This window comes from Vanellus vanellus (assembly GCF_965231255.1).
Source record: "Vanellus vanellus genome assembly, chromosome: 14".
NCBI lineage: Eukaryota > Metazoa > Chordata > Aves > Charadriiformes > Charadriidae > Vanellus > Vanellus vanellus.
The window spans coordinates 12,075,952-12,092,709 of record NC_138919.1 but is presented as its reverse complement, the minus strand read 5'-3'; the positions used below and the strand labels follow the sequence as shown (position 1 = coordinate 12,092,709).

General features: G+C 48.9%; 1 protein-coding gene across 4 annotated transcripts in view; it reads left to right on the top strand.

Annotated features, from left to right (window-relative positions):
* The window catches only part of RBBP6 (RB binding protein 6, ubiquitin ligase), a 30,028-nt gene extending 24,552 nt beyond the window's left edge, over window positions 1-5,476 (top strand). For all 4 annotated transcript variants that reach the window (XM_082490258.1, XM_082490259.1, XM_082490257.1 and 1 more), the window contains 2 exons: window positions 551-2,299; window positions 3,440-5,476. In XM_082490258.1, coding sequence (XP_082346384.1) covers window positions 551-2,299; window positions 3,440-5,051 — 3,361 coding nt within the window. In that variant the 3' untranslated portion in view covers window positions 5,052-5,476. The remainder of the gene's footprint in view (window positions 1-550; window positions 2,300-3,439) is intronic.
* The last annotated feature ends 11,282 nt before the right edge of the window (window positions 5,477-16,758 follow it).

Here is a 16,758-nt window from a genome sequence, read left to right as displayed (position 1 = left end):
ATCCTGTACAAATTACCAAATTAGTAGTGAAGTTACATAGACTAAGATGGCATTTTAAATTTGAGCTTTAATGTCTTCAGGCTAAATTCTGTTTTCTTGGTTTGACATCTGTACTGTAGCCATTAAGACTTGCTCTCTTTGCATCTTACTGCAACAAAAATGATTTGCACTGCTCATAGTTTCCAAGTAGTGAAAAATGTGTGCGTTCACATACCAGTAGAGGACAGTATACACCACCCTAAATCAATCAATAGCTATTGTAGTTCATGTGATAGAAGTGAGTGGAAATAGACTTGCCCTTCCTGTATGTTTTTACACTAACAAAGCAGCAGCTGTTCTGTCTTGTAAGCAGAAAGTTTTACGTGTTATCGAGTTCTTCAGTTTGCAGTAGCATTATGTCAGCAGCTGAAAGAAGCTTTGACATAAGCATATGGAGAGGAAAAAAAAAAAAAAAAACAAAACCAAACCAAATATGGGAGGAAAAAAATTGGGGAGAGTGACTGTTTTGAATTAACTTCATTTATTTTTTTTGTGTTGTGTTTTTTTTAAGGTCCAAGTCCCCCTATAGTGCTTCGTCTTACTCTAGAAGTTCATATACCTACTCCAAGTCAAGATCAGGTTCTTCCCGGTCTCGCTCCTACTCAAGATCATTTAGCCGTTCCCATTCTCGTTCCTACTCAAGATCGCCGCCGTATCAAAGAAGAGGCAAAGGGAAGAGTCGTAACTATCGTTCTAGGTCAAGGTCACATGGTTATCACCGTTCAAGGTCAAGGTCACCCCCATACAGAAGGTACCATTCACGGTCAAGGTCTCCAGTATTTAGAGGCCAGTCTCCCACTAAAAGGACTATACCTCAAGGGGAAGGAGAAAGGGAGTATTTTAACAGATACAGAGAAGTTCCACCCTATGATATGAAAGCTTACTATGGCAGATCAGTTGACTTTAGAGATCCATTTGAAAAGGAAAGGTACAGAGAATGGGAAAGGAACTATAGAGAATGGTATGAAAAGTTTTACAAGGGCTATGCTGTTGGCACTCAACCTCGACCTCCAGTAAATAGAGAGAACTTTTCTCCAGATAGGTTTGGTCCACCTGGGACCAGACGAGAGAATTCGCCATATACTCGGGGACGTAGGGAGGATTATCCTGGTGGGCAGAGCCACAGAAATCGTAATATAGCTGGAAATTATCCTGAAAAACCTTCTGGGAGAGAGAGCCACAGCATAAAAGATCCTACAAAATCAAAAGAGAAGGAGGTGGAAAATCCCCTGGGAGATGGCAAAGGAAATAAACATAAAAAACACCGGAAGAGAAGAAAAGGGGATGAGAATGAAGGCTTTCCCAATACTGAGTTGTTAGAAGGTGCAAGAAAAACAAGAGAGACAGTTACAACAGAAGATGTTAAAACAGACTCTCTTTTCATACTCCCAAGCAGAGATGATGCCACCCCTGTGAGAGACGAACCTATGGAAGCAGATTCTATTGCATTCAAACCAGTGTCTGAAAAGGAGAAAAAAGAGAAGGATAAGCCAAAAGCAAAAGTTGACAAGACAAAGCGGAAAGTAGAGGTGGCTGCTCCTCCCAAGAAAGATAATGTAGTAAAACCAGCTAAAGCTACCCAAGAGAAGGTGGACACTGAACGTGAAAAATCTCCTCGAACAGAACCTCCTGTGAAAAAAGTGAAGGAGGAGTTGCCAAAAACAGACAATGTTAAAACATCATCTTCTCAAAAGGATGAGAAGGCTCTTGGTACCCCACGGAAAGTTCACCCAAAAGTGACGAAAGATCACCCAGAAACCAGGCCAGCCAAGGAGGAAAAGGCAAAGAAAGAACATCCAAAAGAAACCAAATCAGAGAAGCCCTCCAACAAAGAGGACAAGTCAAAGAAACCTGCGGAAAAAAGCAAACCTTCTGATGCAAAACCTGAGAAAAGAAAAAGAAAAGCAGATGAAAAGGCTGATAAAGAACATGAAGCCACTTCCACAAAGGCCTCTAAACCAGAACCTGCTGAATCGAAAACATCACCGAAGGGGAAGACTGAGCCTGATGGTGAAAAAGGAGAGCGAACTCCAGAAAAGGATAAATCTGCTTTTCTTAACAACCCTGCAAAAAAAATTAAACTTAACCGAGAAACTGGCAAAAAGATTGTGAGTGGAGAAAATGTGCCACCTGCAAAAGAACCTGTTGAGAAACCTGAACCAAGCAGCAGCAAAGTTAAACAAGAAAAAGCAAAGGGAAAAGTGAGACGAAAAGTAACAGCAGCTGATGGATCTAGCTCAACTCTTGTAGATTACACCAGGTACCTCGTCATTTCTTTTTCTATTCTTTCTTGCCTCCTCCCCCTGCCTCCCCACCCCCCCAAAATGTAAAATTATTTGTGGTGACTGATGAAAGGAACAGCTAAATCTGTGCTAAATGAGTGAATAATCTGTAGTCTTTCCTGTTAAAATGTATTTGGGTCAAAATCAAATTTTGTTAAAGAAAACAAGCAGTCTACTTCACAGAAAGCGAATAAGGTTAATTCATTGGTGATGCTTTTGACCCTTACTTCTGGCAGCTTTTTCCCCCTCTTATTCATTACATGCTGACTCTTTGAGGAGTCCCCTTTATGTCTTCATTCAAATCCAGCTTACTGCTAATGGCAAGGATAACAGGCATGTCTAGACCACATTTTAAAAATTGCAAGATACTGTAATGAGCGACTTTTGTTGGTATGACATGAAATTATACCTTGCAGAAATAGCTGCTTGGTTACCAATATATTGTACTGATTCTAGCTTTGAGCACAGTGCCGTGTTGACACAGCCACGCTGCTTCCAGCTCAGTGCCAACTTTTTTGGCACTTACCTTGGCGATCTCTCTTCTATATACTCCATTGTGTGACAAGTGAGGGGGGGGGAAAAAGTGATCTAGTGTGGAGCTATTATTGCTTACATTTTAGTGTCTAAAGAAACAGGACAAAGCAAACTCAAAATATTTAAGACATCACTGGAGACTAAGATCGTGTCTTAATATTATAAGAAGTTTTTAAAACGTTCGTTTTTCTAAAGAACAACACTGGGACATGAGGATAAAACTTTGGTTGTGTATAACTCTCCATAATTGCTTGCTTACACGTTGAAACAAGAATGTATATCTAATTTATCTGCCATTGGTAGAAATAGGACATGAAGGAATTACCAGATCAGACAGTCCCCAATCTGATAATCTTGTGTCTTTGTTAATTAAATGTACGGTGGCAAGGTAGTAAATTAATATTTTGCTCATAATCTTAGCTAGTGGATTCATCCTTTTTCTCTTGTCTGTTCCCTTAATTGAACGTCTTTTTAAAAAATGCTGAAAATTTAGAATTGAAACAAAAGCCATTTTATAAAACGTTACAAAAGATGGCGGTGCATGTATCTCGCCCGTTATTAATGAACACCTTTTTTCTTCTTAGCACTAGTTCTACTGGAGGAAGCCCCGTTAGAAAGACTGAAGAAAAGCCGGATACAAAACGAACTGTCATTAAGACCATGGAGGAGTATAATAATGATATAACAGCCCCTGCAGAAGACGTCATCATTATGATCCAAGTCCCTCAGTCAAAGTGGGATAAAGATGACTTTGAGTCTGAAGAGGAAGACATTAAATCTACCCAGGTGCCCACAAACTTAGGAAAACCTGCTAGTGTTATAAAAAATGTGAGTGCTAAGCCACCAAACCCTGTAAAACACAATGAAAAAGAGATGGAGCCTTTGGAAAAAACACAGAAAACTACAAAAGAGGCAATTTATGAAAGCTCCCAGCATGATGCAAAAAGTTCAAAAAGTTCAGTGTCGAATGAAAAAGGAAAAACCAAAGACCGGGATCATTCTTTGTCAGACAAGGACACTTCTGAGAAGAGAAAGAGCAGTGTTCAGCCAGAAAAAGACCACTTGGAACGTGCAACTGAGCAAGGAAATGGAAAAAATATTTCTCAATCTTCCAAAGACAGCAGGTCTTCAGAGAAACATGACACTGGCCGTGGATCCACTGCGAAAGACTTCACTCCTAACAGAGACAAAAAGTCTGACCATGATGGCAACAGAGATCATTCTAGTTCCAAGCGTAGAGATGAAAAGAGTGAATTAGCAAGGAGAAAAGACTCCCCTTCTCGAAACAGAGAATCTACATCTGTACAGAAAAGTAAGCCAAGAGATGAACGAGCAGAGCCGTCCAAAAAGGGCGCTGGAGATGCCAAAAGGAGCAGCTACAGCCCTCCGCGTGAGCGGAAGCAGTCTGATCACAAAGCTGCTCACGATTCCAAGCGTACGTTGGAGGAACACAAACCTCTAGATAAAAATTCAGGAAAAGAGAAAGAGAAGCACGTACCAGAAGTAAAGAGCAATAAAGAGAAAGAGAAGGAGAAGGAGAAGGAGAAAGAGAAAGAGAAAGAGAAAGACCCAGGTGTTAATAAACCACCTTTGAAACAAGAATCACCAGATGTGAAAAATGAGAAAGAGAATGTGACTGGACAAAACGATAAAAGTGTTGTCAAGCCCAAGCCTCAGGTAAGCAGCTCCTCACGGCTCTCTTCGGATCTGACTCGAGAGACTGATGAGGCTGCATTTGTACCAGACTACAATGAAAGTGACAGTGAGAGTAATGTATCTGCAAAAGATGAGGAAGCTGCAGCAAAAAATCCTAAAGAACTGAAAGAAAAGGCTGTTGATAAGGTGAAAGAGGATACGGCAGCACCTCCTGCCGTTGACCAGCCTGAAGCAAGCAGAAGTCAAAGTCAAAGCAGTCCCAGTGTTAGCCGCAGCCGGAGTCAAAGCCCTTCTGAGAGTCAGACTCGAAGCCACAGCAGCAGTGCCAGCTCAGGAGAGAGTCAAGACAGCAAGAAAAAGAAGAAGAAAAAAGAGAAGAAGAAGCACAAGAAGCATAAGAAACACAAGAAGCATAAGAAACACATTGGAAATGAAACGGAATTGGAAAAGAGCCAAAAACACAAACACAAGAAGAAAAAATCGAAGAAGAGCAAAGATAAAGAGAAAGATGACCAAAAAGCGAAATCTGTCACTACGTAGAATGACAGATAATAAAAAAATGACTTAATTCCTAAGTCATCTGTATTAAATTTTGTTAAAATGTAAACGAATTCAAGCGTTGTAAATAATGACATGAAAGACCCTGTGCTGCACTTAAAATATTGCTGCTTGATTATTTGATTTTTACATCAGAGCTTTATAAAAGTGAACATTTTGTACAGAATTGTGAGTTGTGACCATGTAACATGAAAGGTTTTGCTGGGGCATCTTATTTTTAACCACCATTAATTAGTTCGGGTGGAGTTTACTGTACTGTGAAAATTTTCACATTTGAATTTTTTTTTAATTGCCTGGCAGAAGAAGCTGGTATCAGTTATAAAATATCAGCAGAATGATTTGCAGAATACATTGCAGCCCTGTTATGTCACTTTTTTGATTACAATAAAAAAGTTTTCAGTAAACTATCCAAGGTGATGAGATTTCCAGCGACAGCCCAACATCGGCAGAGAAAAGAGTAGTCGTAGAAAACTGCTACCCGTCAGAGCTTGCTGGTAGCTGACACGTGGGAAAAAGAACGGATCAACGGGTTTGGTTTCAAAAAGCCTGGTAGGACTTTAGATCTTTGGAAATGATGCAGTGTGGGGAGGTACTGCCAAGGGGGCCACTTTTTCATGTGCCAAGTGGGCTTATTTTTATGTTGTAAACGGTAATATATTGCCCCAGAAATGCAGCCGCTCATAACAGCCGGTACTGACTGTTAAAATGGTGTTGCGTAGTAAGCTGTTACATTTCAACATTCTTCCAGTTTGCCAGCAAACATCTTCACGCATTTTAAGATGCCCTGTAATCTGTGTTTTCTCTCAACGATGCTGATCACAGAGATGTTTGTGTTTCGTAAATGGAAGCTTTATTATTTGTCTTTTCATACGGTGGGTGCCACATGATACAGAACTCGCCCTTCTGTTAAATGTGGGGGTCAACAAAAGAGTTTGGCAGAAGAAGAAAGACCACTAAAAAGGCAGGCTTCTGCTTTGAACAATGGCAGGAAATTTAGAAAATGTAAATTTAATTAGCTTGACAATTTTAAGACAGGCGTAATTAAAAAAAAAAAAAAAAAGGCGGCAGTGCTGGGTGTTGGCTAAAGTGTCTGAAAGCCAGAGTGGTAAGAAACACTTCAGGGCATAACATCCCGGTAACGATTGAATTCAGTGGTGAAAGCCCTTGACTGGTCGGCTGTGGGATTTGCCCCGGAAGAGTTTTGTTTGAAAGTATTATAAATTAAAGCAGCATTTCGGGGCTTCCTGCTTGCAGAGACTATTTTGTTCAAAAAGTGTCACTGTTTACAGGTGCTGTTACTGGGGAGTTTAAGCAGTACAGAAATAGTAAAATCATAATTCACCTTGCTTTTCAGTGGGGGTGATGATCACGTTTTAAATACTGGGTTAGAGACGGAGCATCCTGTACTTCTGATGCTTAAAATAAGAACAAACCAGAATTAGTCCTGGATTTCCCTGCCAGTAGTTTGTAGTGTCAAGGCATTCTTGGTGGATTTCGGGTGTTCTCTGCGTGAGGTACGGCAGGCTTTCTAATTAAGCCACTCGCATTTTTACTTCCCAGAATCAAAAAACACATGTCCCTGCTGGTCATTAAAGGTGCTCATCCAGCATCTCCTGTGTGTGGTCCAGGGAACCTGTATCACCACAGCGAATGCCGGATGTGCGGGAATGTAAAGTAGCCTCAGACTCTCCCTTTGAGTAGTCTGTGCTTGTGATGATGAGGCCATGGAAAATGAGATTTGTTTTGCACCCTTCTCTGTGAGAAACAGAGAAATACGGAAGACTTTGGGCTCAGTGAAATGGGATTCTTACTCAAGTTGGAATGTGTTAAGTATGCTTAATTATCAAGGTTCAGCATAATTAGTAAACTTGCATGGAAGTAAAATTTTGGAAGTTTCTTTATGGACCAGCTCTATAAAAACAGGCAAAATTGTGTATTTTTATATAACCTTGTGCTGAAAAAGCTGTAGCCAGTGCCTGCCTTAATGCTTAGTGGAACTCTCCTCTCTTTTTGGGGTGCTCTAGCAGCATTGCTGATGACTTTTCGGTCTCCTGTGAATTTAGCTTACTCTGCACGTGGCGTTTCGTACTGTTATTTTTTCCAAGTTCTTTGAGCACCCAGAATGCAGTTACGCACAGGCCTGAATAGGTGATTTTTTTTTTTTTTTTTTTTTTTTTAAGTCATGTTTCGACGTCTTCGGACTGAATTTCGGAGGTTTTTATGCAGTGCCTAGAGTCGCATGAAGGGATGTATCTGAACAGGGCTCCCTGGGGGGGGGTGGTGATAAATGCTCCTGGAAGGTTTTTGACTTCAGGTGGTGAAACAGTGAAGATGGTTTTAACCAGAGCGAGGGAAAGCACGCCTACGGAGCAACATAGGTATTGACTCTTGTTCAGACATAAACAGATGTTGACTCGGTGAGTAAATTTAGTATGTTCCTTCTGGATCGATACCGCCTGGTCATCCGCTAAAGGTAAGTGTGGTCCATTCCACAGAAAGGATCACAGATCCCGATGTGCTGATCGTGTCCTGATGTCCGTCTTCAGAGAACCCTCGGACCACCGAAGATATCCCCCATCTTCAGCTGAGGCTGCGTGGTTCTGAGTGGTCTGAACAGATGGAGAGGCAGCAACTCTTAAGCTGGAAAAGCTCAGGCAGGAAAGGGGGTGGGTGGAAAATCCGGGTGTAAATCACCAAGGAGAAACTACCCCAAAATGGGCAACGGCCTCGTAGGTGATTGTCCACAGCCCTGAAATACAGGAGCTGCGTGGAAAAGAAGATGAGGGCATGAGGCGCGGGATGATGTCATGCATGTGTAGAGGGAAAATGAAGAAACCTAGGACGCAAAAGGAATGTTAGTTCAAACCCCTAATAATTGGGTTTGCATTTTAAAAGTAAAGGCCAGGAAAGAAACGCTGATAACCATTGTTTAATGAGGGAGAAGAAATAGTGGTTGGAACAGCAAATATGCTTTTGCTTAATCTTCAGCAGAAAAGGCTGATTGTCAACAGCTTTAGGGACATTTAGTTTAGTGAAATAGAAGGGTCATGGGCTATAGAAAAGAGTACATTAAACAGCATTCAGAGAAAATGTCTGGTCGAATAGTGGGGGTATTGGCTGAAGCACTTTTTTTTTCAGCTGAAGGATGGCGTCATGTCTCGGACCACTGCAGAGCAAACCTTGTACCTGCCTTCAAAGGGGGAAAGAACTGGAATGTATTTACATATTTGTTGTAATATCAACCCAAATTTGGTTGAATATTTTATAGCGTGTCAACACACAGGAGATAATAGGATGATGAACGGTCACTATCAAACAAGAACAAGAGTTAGACCTGGCCCTGTGTCCCCAAACTCTGGATGTGAGAGCTGTGCCTGGGGACCTGAGCTGTGCCACAGCTGGGAACAGCTGCCTGGGGGCCCTGGGCCAGGCGGTGCTGCCCCCTCCAGGAATGCTCCATGGGCTCCGCAGAACTGAGGTGAAGCCGCTCCACAGTGAAATACATCTGAGAAGGGGGTGATGGGGCTAATGGTTGGGCTCCTAACGGTTGGGCTTGCCCAGGCAGGTGGAGGTCTGGAGTTTGCGTCCTCAGCCTGAAGGTTCAGAGCCATACGGCTCCCTACGCCTCGAGGACCAAGATGGGGACATGCAGAGCAGGACGTGCAGGGTGTGGGAGTGCCCGAGTGGATGTGATGCTCTGTGGGGCGGGGATGGATGCAGGATTTGACATGGAATTATTGAGCAGGAAGGGAGGATCTGGGGAGCCATTGATGGTAAAGGGCTGGGCTGGATTCCACCGGTGGTTGTGGACCCTTCTGTGCGGAGCAGAAGGCAGGGGACACCGGGAGGGCTGGGAGCTCGACCTGGCACTGGGAGCACTGGGAGAGGGGGCGTGTGAGCTCAGTTCTTGACACCTTCTGCCAGCTGCTTTTTCTGATTGAAAATGGGTTTTGTAGGGGTGATTATGGAGGTGGTGGTTTTTGTCAGTTGTTCGCATGGGTTGTATTGTCTGATGGGAAACAGCCCAACAGTGGGTTAGGGGCGATGCTGTAGGAAGCATAAGGGTTCCTTCCCTACAGGTGATGAAGACAAACGCATTGGGCGTCTGATCAGCCCCAGAGCAGAGAAAGAAATGGGTAATTTGCGTCTCTCACCGATAGTATCACTGAAACAGAAATGGTAACATGCAAAGTCCCAGATCGCCACAGTTCACAAGGAGATCGAACGGAGAGGCTCCCCCGTACTTCCACTGCAGTTTGAAGGAGCAGAAGAATGCTGTTCTTCGCTGTCCGTCCTCAGTTCCGTGTAAGGTGCAGAGGCAAATCCCGACTCAGGTTACAAAGAGGGTCTGAGCCCGTAAAATCTCGACGCGTGCTCTGAGCGAGAAGCGTCCGGCTGGCGGGGGTTTGATGGACCTCCCAGTCCCCTGTGGTACGTCACCTCGTGGGTCCATCACTATAGTTAAAGGCACTATTGTGCATTCTTTAGTACCTTTTCGGCTTTCTTAAATAGCGAAAGCAGCACGTACCCATCCTGCGCGCGATGATCTTCACCCTACGGGGGTCAGACACACAGCGAACCCCGCTCGTCGTCTCAGATCAAAGACGGGTTTGTGGAGGGAGGGAAATAGAGATTACTTTCTGTATGCAGCCTGGTGTCTTCCGAGACTGCAGCGTTTGTTACTGAACTTTTTTTTTTTTTAAAGTTGAACCTCAAAGCCAGGTGGAAGGCACAGGTTTTAAAGAAATTGTTGCCAAATTATTCCCTGTATTCTCTCCTAGCAGGCGGAGGGGTTTGTTCTGTAGAGGCTGGGACTTACACTGAAATGGGATCAACCGAGATTTGCGTTGTTCCCCTGGAACTAGGAAGAATTTTAGTATAAAATAATCACATTGAGAGCTTAGCCAACCACTCGGCACGACTCCTGCCTGAAGCCCGCGGCCGTCGCGCCGTTCAAGCTGGAGCAGGATGCGGGGCCGGCGGTGGGGTACCGTGGCCGGAGGGCAGGGGGGCCAGTGGGGCCGGGGCCAGGTCTGGGCAGGGATCACACCCCGGGGCTGCTGTCGCGTCGGTGGCCGGTGAAGAAGGGACCTGGCAGGGGCAGGGAAGGTCACCTACTGGTGGGCACCGGCCCGTGGCAGGGGGAGGCAGGGGGAACCTGCTGCCCCCGCGTTCCGTTAACAGGTCAGGAAGAGAAAGCAAAGGCAGCCCAAGGTTGAAGGAGGCAACACCTCTGAATGAGACTAATTAAAAGGAAGAGCTAATCAAGGCCTGGAGCTTTCGGGAGTCCCTCTGGGCTGGGGGCTGCCGGGTGAGCTGGTGGGGGAGCGCACCTTTGGGGGGAAGGAGGCTCCCTAATTAAAAAGGGAGAGCAGCGCTCGGCGGTGGGGGCGGTGGAAGCTATGAGGGCTCTGCGGGCTTTGGGAGCATCGCCCTCGCGAAGCCGCTGTGCTGCGTGATGGCAGCCACGGTCCCCACGCGGCGCGGCCGGGGCGGGGGAGGGCAGCTGGACTCCTGCCCGGGGCTGATGAGCGATTAACTCGTCCAAGAAACGGGCAGTAAAGCTCATGACCGGTTGGAGGACAGCTTCACCTGCTCTCCAGCTCCGAGATGAATTATCCAGGCCTTGCGCAGGGAAGCTGGGCTCCAGCTGGGGGGGCAGCCGGGGGTGGCTGTGGGGTGCCGGGGTACCGGACCCCCCCCCCCCCCCCCCCCGAGGTTTTCCATTCGCTGTTTAATTTCTCAGTTATGTAGCCCCACTTACAGCTGCATAATTGCATCGCATGAGCCACTCATGGGCTTGAATGATTCCTCTGTGGAGGTAACGACAGAAATCTCCGCAGCCGTGCGAAGGCTGCTCGAATTTGCCTGGGCAGAGTCAGCCCCTGAAATGCTTCTGCTTACAGAGTGAGTGTGTAAGAGCCTCGTTTTTCTCTAAGCCTTGCTTTGCAAATGATTAAGTTAGGATTTTTGTTGCAATTTACATTTCTATTGGAATCTAAGCCAGTACTTTAAATTGTTTTTACGGACCTGGACAAAATAATGCTGAGCTAGGTTTTTAAATTATTTTTTTTTTTGTAATACAATTTTCAGCAACAATATTGACTAAACCTTTTGTGATAATGTCAGAGAATCAAACACATGAGAAACAGGAGAAACAGCTCCTATTTAGGGAATAGGGACTTTCCTATTCCCACACTGCCCCGAGAGGGGCGGGTATTTAATGCGTGGTAGCCTGTAACTTCAGAAAGGACGTGGTCTTTACTTCCAATTACGAATTTCACATCTCATTTTCTATTTCCCATATCTATTTCTATTGTCCAGACCCTCCTCCCCCACAACCCCCGTCGGTGTGCTCGAATTGTTTGTAAATATAATCTGATAGGAAATATTTTATGAAGATAACACCTCTTCCTTATCTCTGTTTGTTTCCCACTGCAGCTGTGGTCCTTGCGGCCGGGCTGCAATCCGTACGATGGGCTCTTACACCTGCAACGTGCATTCGTTTTTATCTGCAAAATACATTACACGTGAGGGCAGAATAAAGTAACACTGCAGTCGTCATCTCTTCTGAAATACATTTCATGTTTTAAATGTCTGCAGATGGATTTCTCTCTCTCTGGATGTCAAACAGGGGAAGCCGTGGGCTCCTCCCTATCCGTCGCATCTTAGTTTTTGACACCGCTCACGTTGAATACATTAATTACAGTTATTTAAAGCACTTGGAGGTTTCTGCTTTAAACGTTCAAACCTCTGTGCTTTTTGCTCAACTAAAGCTGTTCACGACGGGTTTTTTTGGTGTCTGTCGAGCCCTCTGCCCGCAGCTGCGGCGGTCCCGCGCCGAGTCGGGGCCGGGCGGTGAGCTGCCAGGCCGCTATTTTCTTAAAGACAGCAGGTAGGGTAGTTTGCTTGGGTGTAATGTCTTTCATTTAGCCTCCCTAATGTATAATCTTGGAGTCAATTTCAATTAAAAGTGAAATGTTTTGATGATTCCCAGCCTTATTTTAATTCCCCTCTGCGTAGAATATGCTGTAAATTGATAAAGCATAAAATTAGGCACTGCAAAGCCGGCGCAGGCGCTTCTCGCTGCTTTGTCCGGGGGTGGGAGGGGGGGCAGTTTATAAAATAATGGGCTTGCTTTGGTCCAGAAAAATCTACCTTGTTGGGCTTTTTTTTGGCCTAAATATTTGGTGGTTCTCCAAGCGTTTACCGTGCAGCCCGTCCCCAGCGTTACAGCGCTTCTCTGGCGGTGTTGAGTCCCGTTGGCTCTTCCCTAGTACAGAACCAAACCAAGGCAACGGCACCAACCCGGCCGGCCACCGGGATCGGGCACCGGCACCCTTTTCCCGCCAGCCGGCTCTGGAGAGGCACGCTGCGATGCCGGGGGTGGAGGTGCCGAGCCTCCCCCGGTGCTGCCACCCTCTCCGCGTGAGCCGGTTGTTCCCGTCGAGTCGGGGCTCCGAGCCCCGTTCCAGCCGGGCACCGGCTCGCACGCGTCTCGGGGTCGGCCTGTTCATCTCAGCGAGACTTTGCCGCAGCGCTGCGCTGGAGCATCTTCTTTGTTTCCCGTCGGCGCGGCGTTTCTTTGCAGCAAAGGCATTTTCCCGTTCCTCGTCTGAGTTACATCTCCTTTTCACCCAGATGCTGTGTGCCGACACCTTCAACCCGCCTCGACGGCTCCCCGCCCGGCGTGCTGCGAGGGCGCGGGATGTGGCTGCCTCCGCTCGCTCTGCCGCCCGCCGGCTCCCGGGTAAGAGCTCATGGGGTTGAGGGCACCAACTTGGGACCGGCATTTCGCACGTGGGCTCACGCAGCTTTCCTGCCCCCTGGCTCGGTGTGTGCCACGCGTGAGCCGGCAGTGCCTGACGCGGGACGGCGGTGCAGGTGCCGGGCGAACCGCGGTGCCCTCGTAGATGGTCCCGACTCCGCGGCACACGGGGCATGACATCTTTCCAGACCCATCGCAGCCGTATTCATTGTCTGTGCGACAGCAAAATTGCGCCCCGTTGGGTCGTACCAGGCTCGTCCAGGCTGGGGAGGCGGCAGGAGGGCATTGGAGGAGGAGGAGGATGGTGATGAGGAGGAAGATGCTGTGTGGAGGACGGGGTGCTCGGCAGGACTCTGGGGCTTCGCCTGTGTTTGCCGGGGATGCCTGGCACCGGTGCTGCCCCGGCGCGGCGGGGCTGACGTCACCGCCGGGCACGAGGGGCCGGACGCGCTCTCTGCCGAGCCCGTGACCCGGTTTCCCTCCCCAGGCGGCCCAGGGCTTCGCTCGCAAATTCGAAGTCCTGATCCGGCGCCAGAGCCCGCCCCGGCGGCTCTTCCAAACCTCCTCTCCTCCTCCTCCTCGACTGGGAATGCCTCGGCGAGGTCCGTCAACGCCCGCTGCGCGGAGAGGTAAACGAGAATTGAATAATTAGCAAGGCTGCGTTCGGTGGCGAAATTCCTCGGCTTTGATTTAGAGCAGCTCCACTGCCGTGCGTCCCACCCGGGGCGGGGGGGCGGCGGGGGCAGGACACGGGGCAGCTCTGGGCGGGCGCCCTCCCACCCCACGGCCCCTCCGCGGGACGGGGCAGGAGAGGTTCTGCGGGAGGTTTTTCCATCCGCATTTCGCGTGTGTGTGCGCGCCTGCAGACGCCCGGGCTTTTGTCGCCCTTTTGTGTGCGAAACGGTTGTTTGGTAGCAACGAGCAAGGGCTCCTCGCCAAGTCCGCCTAATTAAGATTAAGCATATGCAGATTTGCCTTGTTTTCAGCTAATGACAGCTGCAAACAATTATTTGTCATGCTGGCTGACTGTTGATTGGTAAAAGCCGTGGCCAGGCGAGGATTGTACGATCTGCCTTTTGCACGGCGGCGCTGCCGGCCATGGGGGCGAGCGGTGTCTGCCCGCCCCGGGGTCTGGTTGCCGCCCGGGGCTCAGTCCCTACCCTCGGTGGTCCCCGGCTGTGCAGGGCGGCTGGCTCGGGCATCGCCCCCGCAGCTCCTTGGGTCGGGGTCTGCTGGAGGTGGGATTTTCCTGGTTTGTTTTCAGCGTTGCCATCAGCACAGACACATCGCGGCGTTTTCACGGGGAAAATAAATAAAGATGTCTGCAAACGTATCTGACGGCTGTAGCTGCCAAGCCAGCAGCCTTCATCAATTTTCTGCAAGCTGAGAACCAAAGCAGAGACTAAATGAGGCGGGAGGCTTTCTGCCCGCCGTCCTGCTCTGAGCGCAGCTCAGGAAGCACCTTGGCATCCCTCCAAGATGCCTGCGCTTTTTAAGGATATCCTCAAAAAGAGCGCGATTTATTTTTTCTATTACTATTATGATGATGCTGGTGAAAGGAGAGAGCCTTCTCAACAAAAGGATACCTGAGCAAGTTAAATACTCGGTGTCGCAGGTGAAAACACTCTGGATTTGTTTTAAGGACGGTGTGGAAATGAGGACACGGTGGAAAAAAAGTCACCGCAGAGATATAATTATGTTCTGTTTGACATACATCCTGCTCGGCGAGACGCGCCGCGTGGATGCGCGCACTCTCGCAGCATCCCCTGCCCTGCCCTGCAGCCCCGAGCCCGGCGGAGGTGGGGGCACATGGGTCCATCTTCGGACGCATTCGGATTCCTCCCGGGCTCTTTTGGCTGATTCCTGTAAATCTCTCTCAGCTGTTTCTAACCCAGGGACCCCTCCGGTGCCCGGGGGGGCGGCCAGGGCAGCTCCTGCTCTGCCCCAGGGACATGGCGTAGCCTGAAAGCCGAGTGCCGGGGGTGGGCTGTGCCCCCCCCGAGCTGTTCATCTGCCGGTGACCTTCAGGCTGCCCGTGTTGAGAGAGCATGTCCTCCACCCTGAAGGCCAGGAGCAAACAGCGCTCGGAAGCCGAGACGCAGCAGTGCTGAGGCGGGATGGAGGCGGAGGCACCCCCGGGCCACCCCGTCTCACCCGCAGCCCGGACCCTCCGGCCACTCGCCCTCCTGCACCCCGTGCCCAGCCTTGGTGCTGGGCCATCGCTGGCCACGTCCCCACCACCCCAGCTCTGAAACGAGCCCCTGCTGCTCCCGCGAGGAGCCGAGTCAAACGCTCAGGCGCTTCTGGGAATATTTTTGAGCGTTCCTGATTTTAATTGGGTTTACTTAATTATTATTTACTTCGACTGAAGAAACTGTTGTATTTAAATAACGCTGGGTTTGCCAAAACGCTGTCACGGAGAAGCTGCTTTCCCTTTAGGAGCCCTCAAACATGGGCTTCCTTCCAAGCCCCTCGGCTGGGCGGCGCCTGGAGCAGCATCGTCGCTTGCGCTCCTGCTCCTGCCCCGGCTGGGAGCGCGGCTCCGCGCTAAGGGACGGCTCTCCCGGCCACGGCTGCGGGCGCGCAGCAGAGGGGACAAAACGGGAGCGCTCTGCTGCTTCCGGATGGACCTTTAGTGTTCCTTCTCGGAGCCCGGCAGGGCTGAAGGGTCGCGGCTGTGAACATCCTGCAGCCGGTCAGACCCCCGGTGTGCCTTGGGGAGTTTGGGAGGAGAAGGGAGAACAGACCCAAAGGGCACCTGCAAACACGGGAAGGGTAAATGACTGAACTCAGAAGACTGGTGGGAAGAAAGCTGAACCTCCAGGGATGCAAAGCAGTCCGTAATTATAGATAGCAACAATAACCAGCACTTGCACTGAATTATAAGCAGAACACGTTCCCATTTCGAATCGCAGTGTGGGGCTGGGTTTCATTCCTTTTTTCTCCCCTTGTTTTTCTCTCTTCCTTTTTTTTTTTTTTTTTTTTTTTTTTATTAATCGCAGTTAAACAGCCTCCAAATCATCTTTGGAGCTGGAAATACCAGCCCTCGGCAGCTGCGACTTGCCACCTACCGCTGATGCTTTGCCATCTCGCGGTTCGGGACAGAGCCGAGCAGGCGATGCTCCACGGGGACCTGGATCGGGCATTCCGACGCCCCGGCGCTGCTGCTGGGCTGGGCGAGCCGGGTCTCCTGGGCTTCAGGAATTCTCCGCCGTGCCACGGGCAGGACAGCAGGACGGTCCCGGACAGACGGCATGAAATCCCACCTCTGCTCAATTCGGCATCCAAACTCTTGTTGACTTAAGAGGGGCCAGGGTTATGTTTGGGATCCTTCTTTGACAACGGGGCCCTTTTCGCACGTCAGCTCGTGTCCCCCGGGGACCGTGAGGGCCCGGGCAGCTCGGGAAGGCTGAAGGGAAGGAGCGGGTAGGAAGGTCCTGGGAACCTCTGGATCTGAGCCCAGCAGCCCTGCATTAGGTTATTGAAACAGCCTCTCCTTTAAAAGCTCCAAAGAAAACTAGAGCCCTGGTATGAGCGCGCGTTTGCAGCGGAGCAGCGCTTTCCTCCCCGGTCAGGATTGCTCTTCGGTGCGGGATATGCTGAAGCTCTGATGTATGTTTTGATGTTGTCTAACGAGCGTCTTGTATGCTTCTGCTCTCGCTGCCTGGCGCGCTGGAAGGAAATCTGTAGCTATTACACGGAGGAGATAGGGAAAAACATCCATTTGTATGTGCCTGTTTTCTGATTCAAGCTGCTGAATATTCAACAAAAATCATTTGTGACCCATATTCAGCGTAATTGCTGGGATTGCAGGGTAGGGAGCGGAAATGTCAGCGCAAGTACCACAGCGCGCGGCTCTCGTCTCCGCATCGCGTTGTGCAAAAGGTAATTGGGAAGGGGAGGGAGGCAGCAACGGTGCAG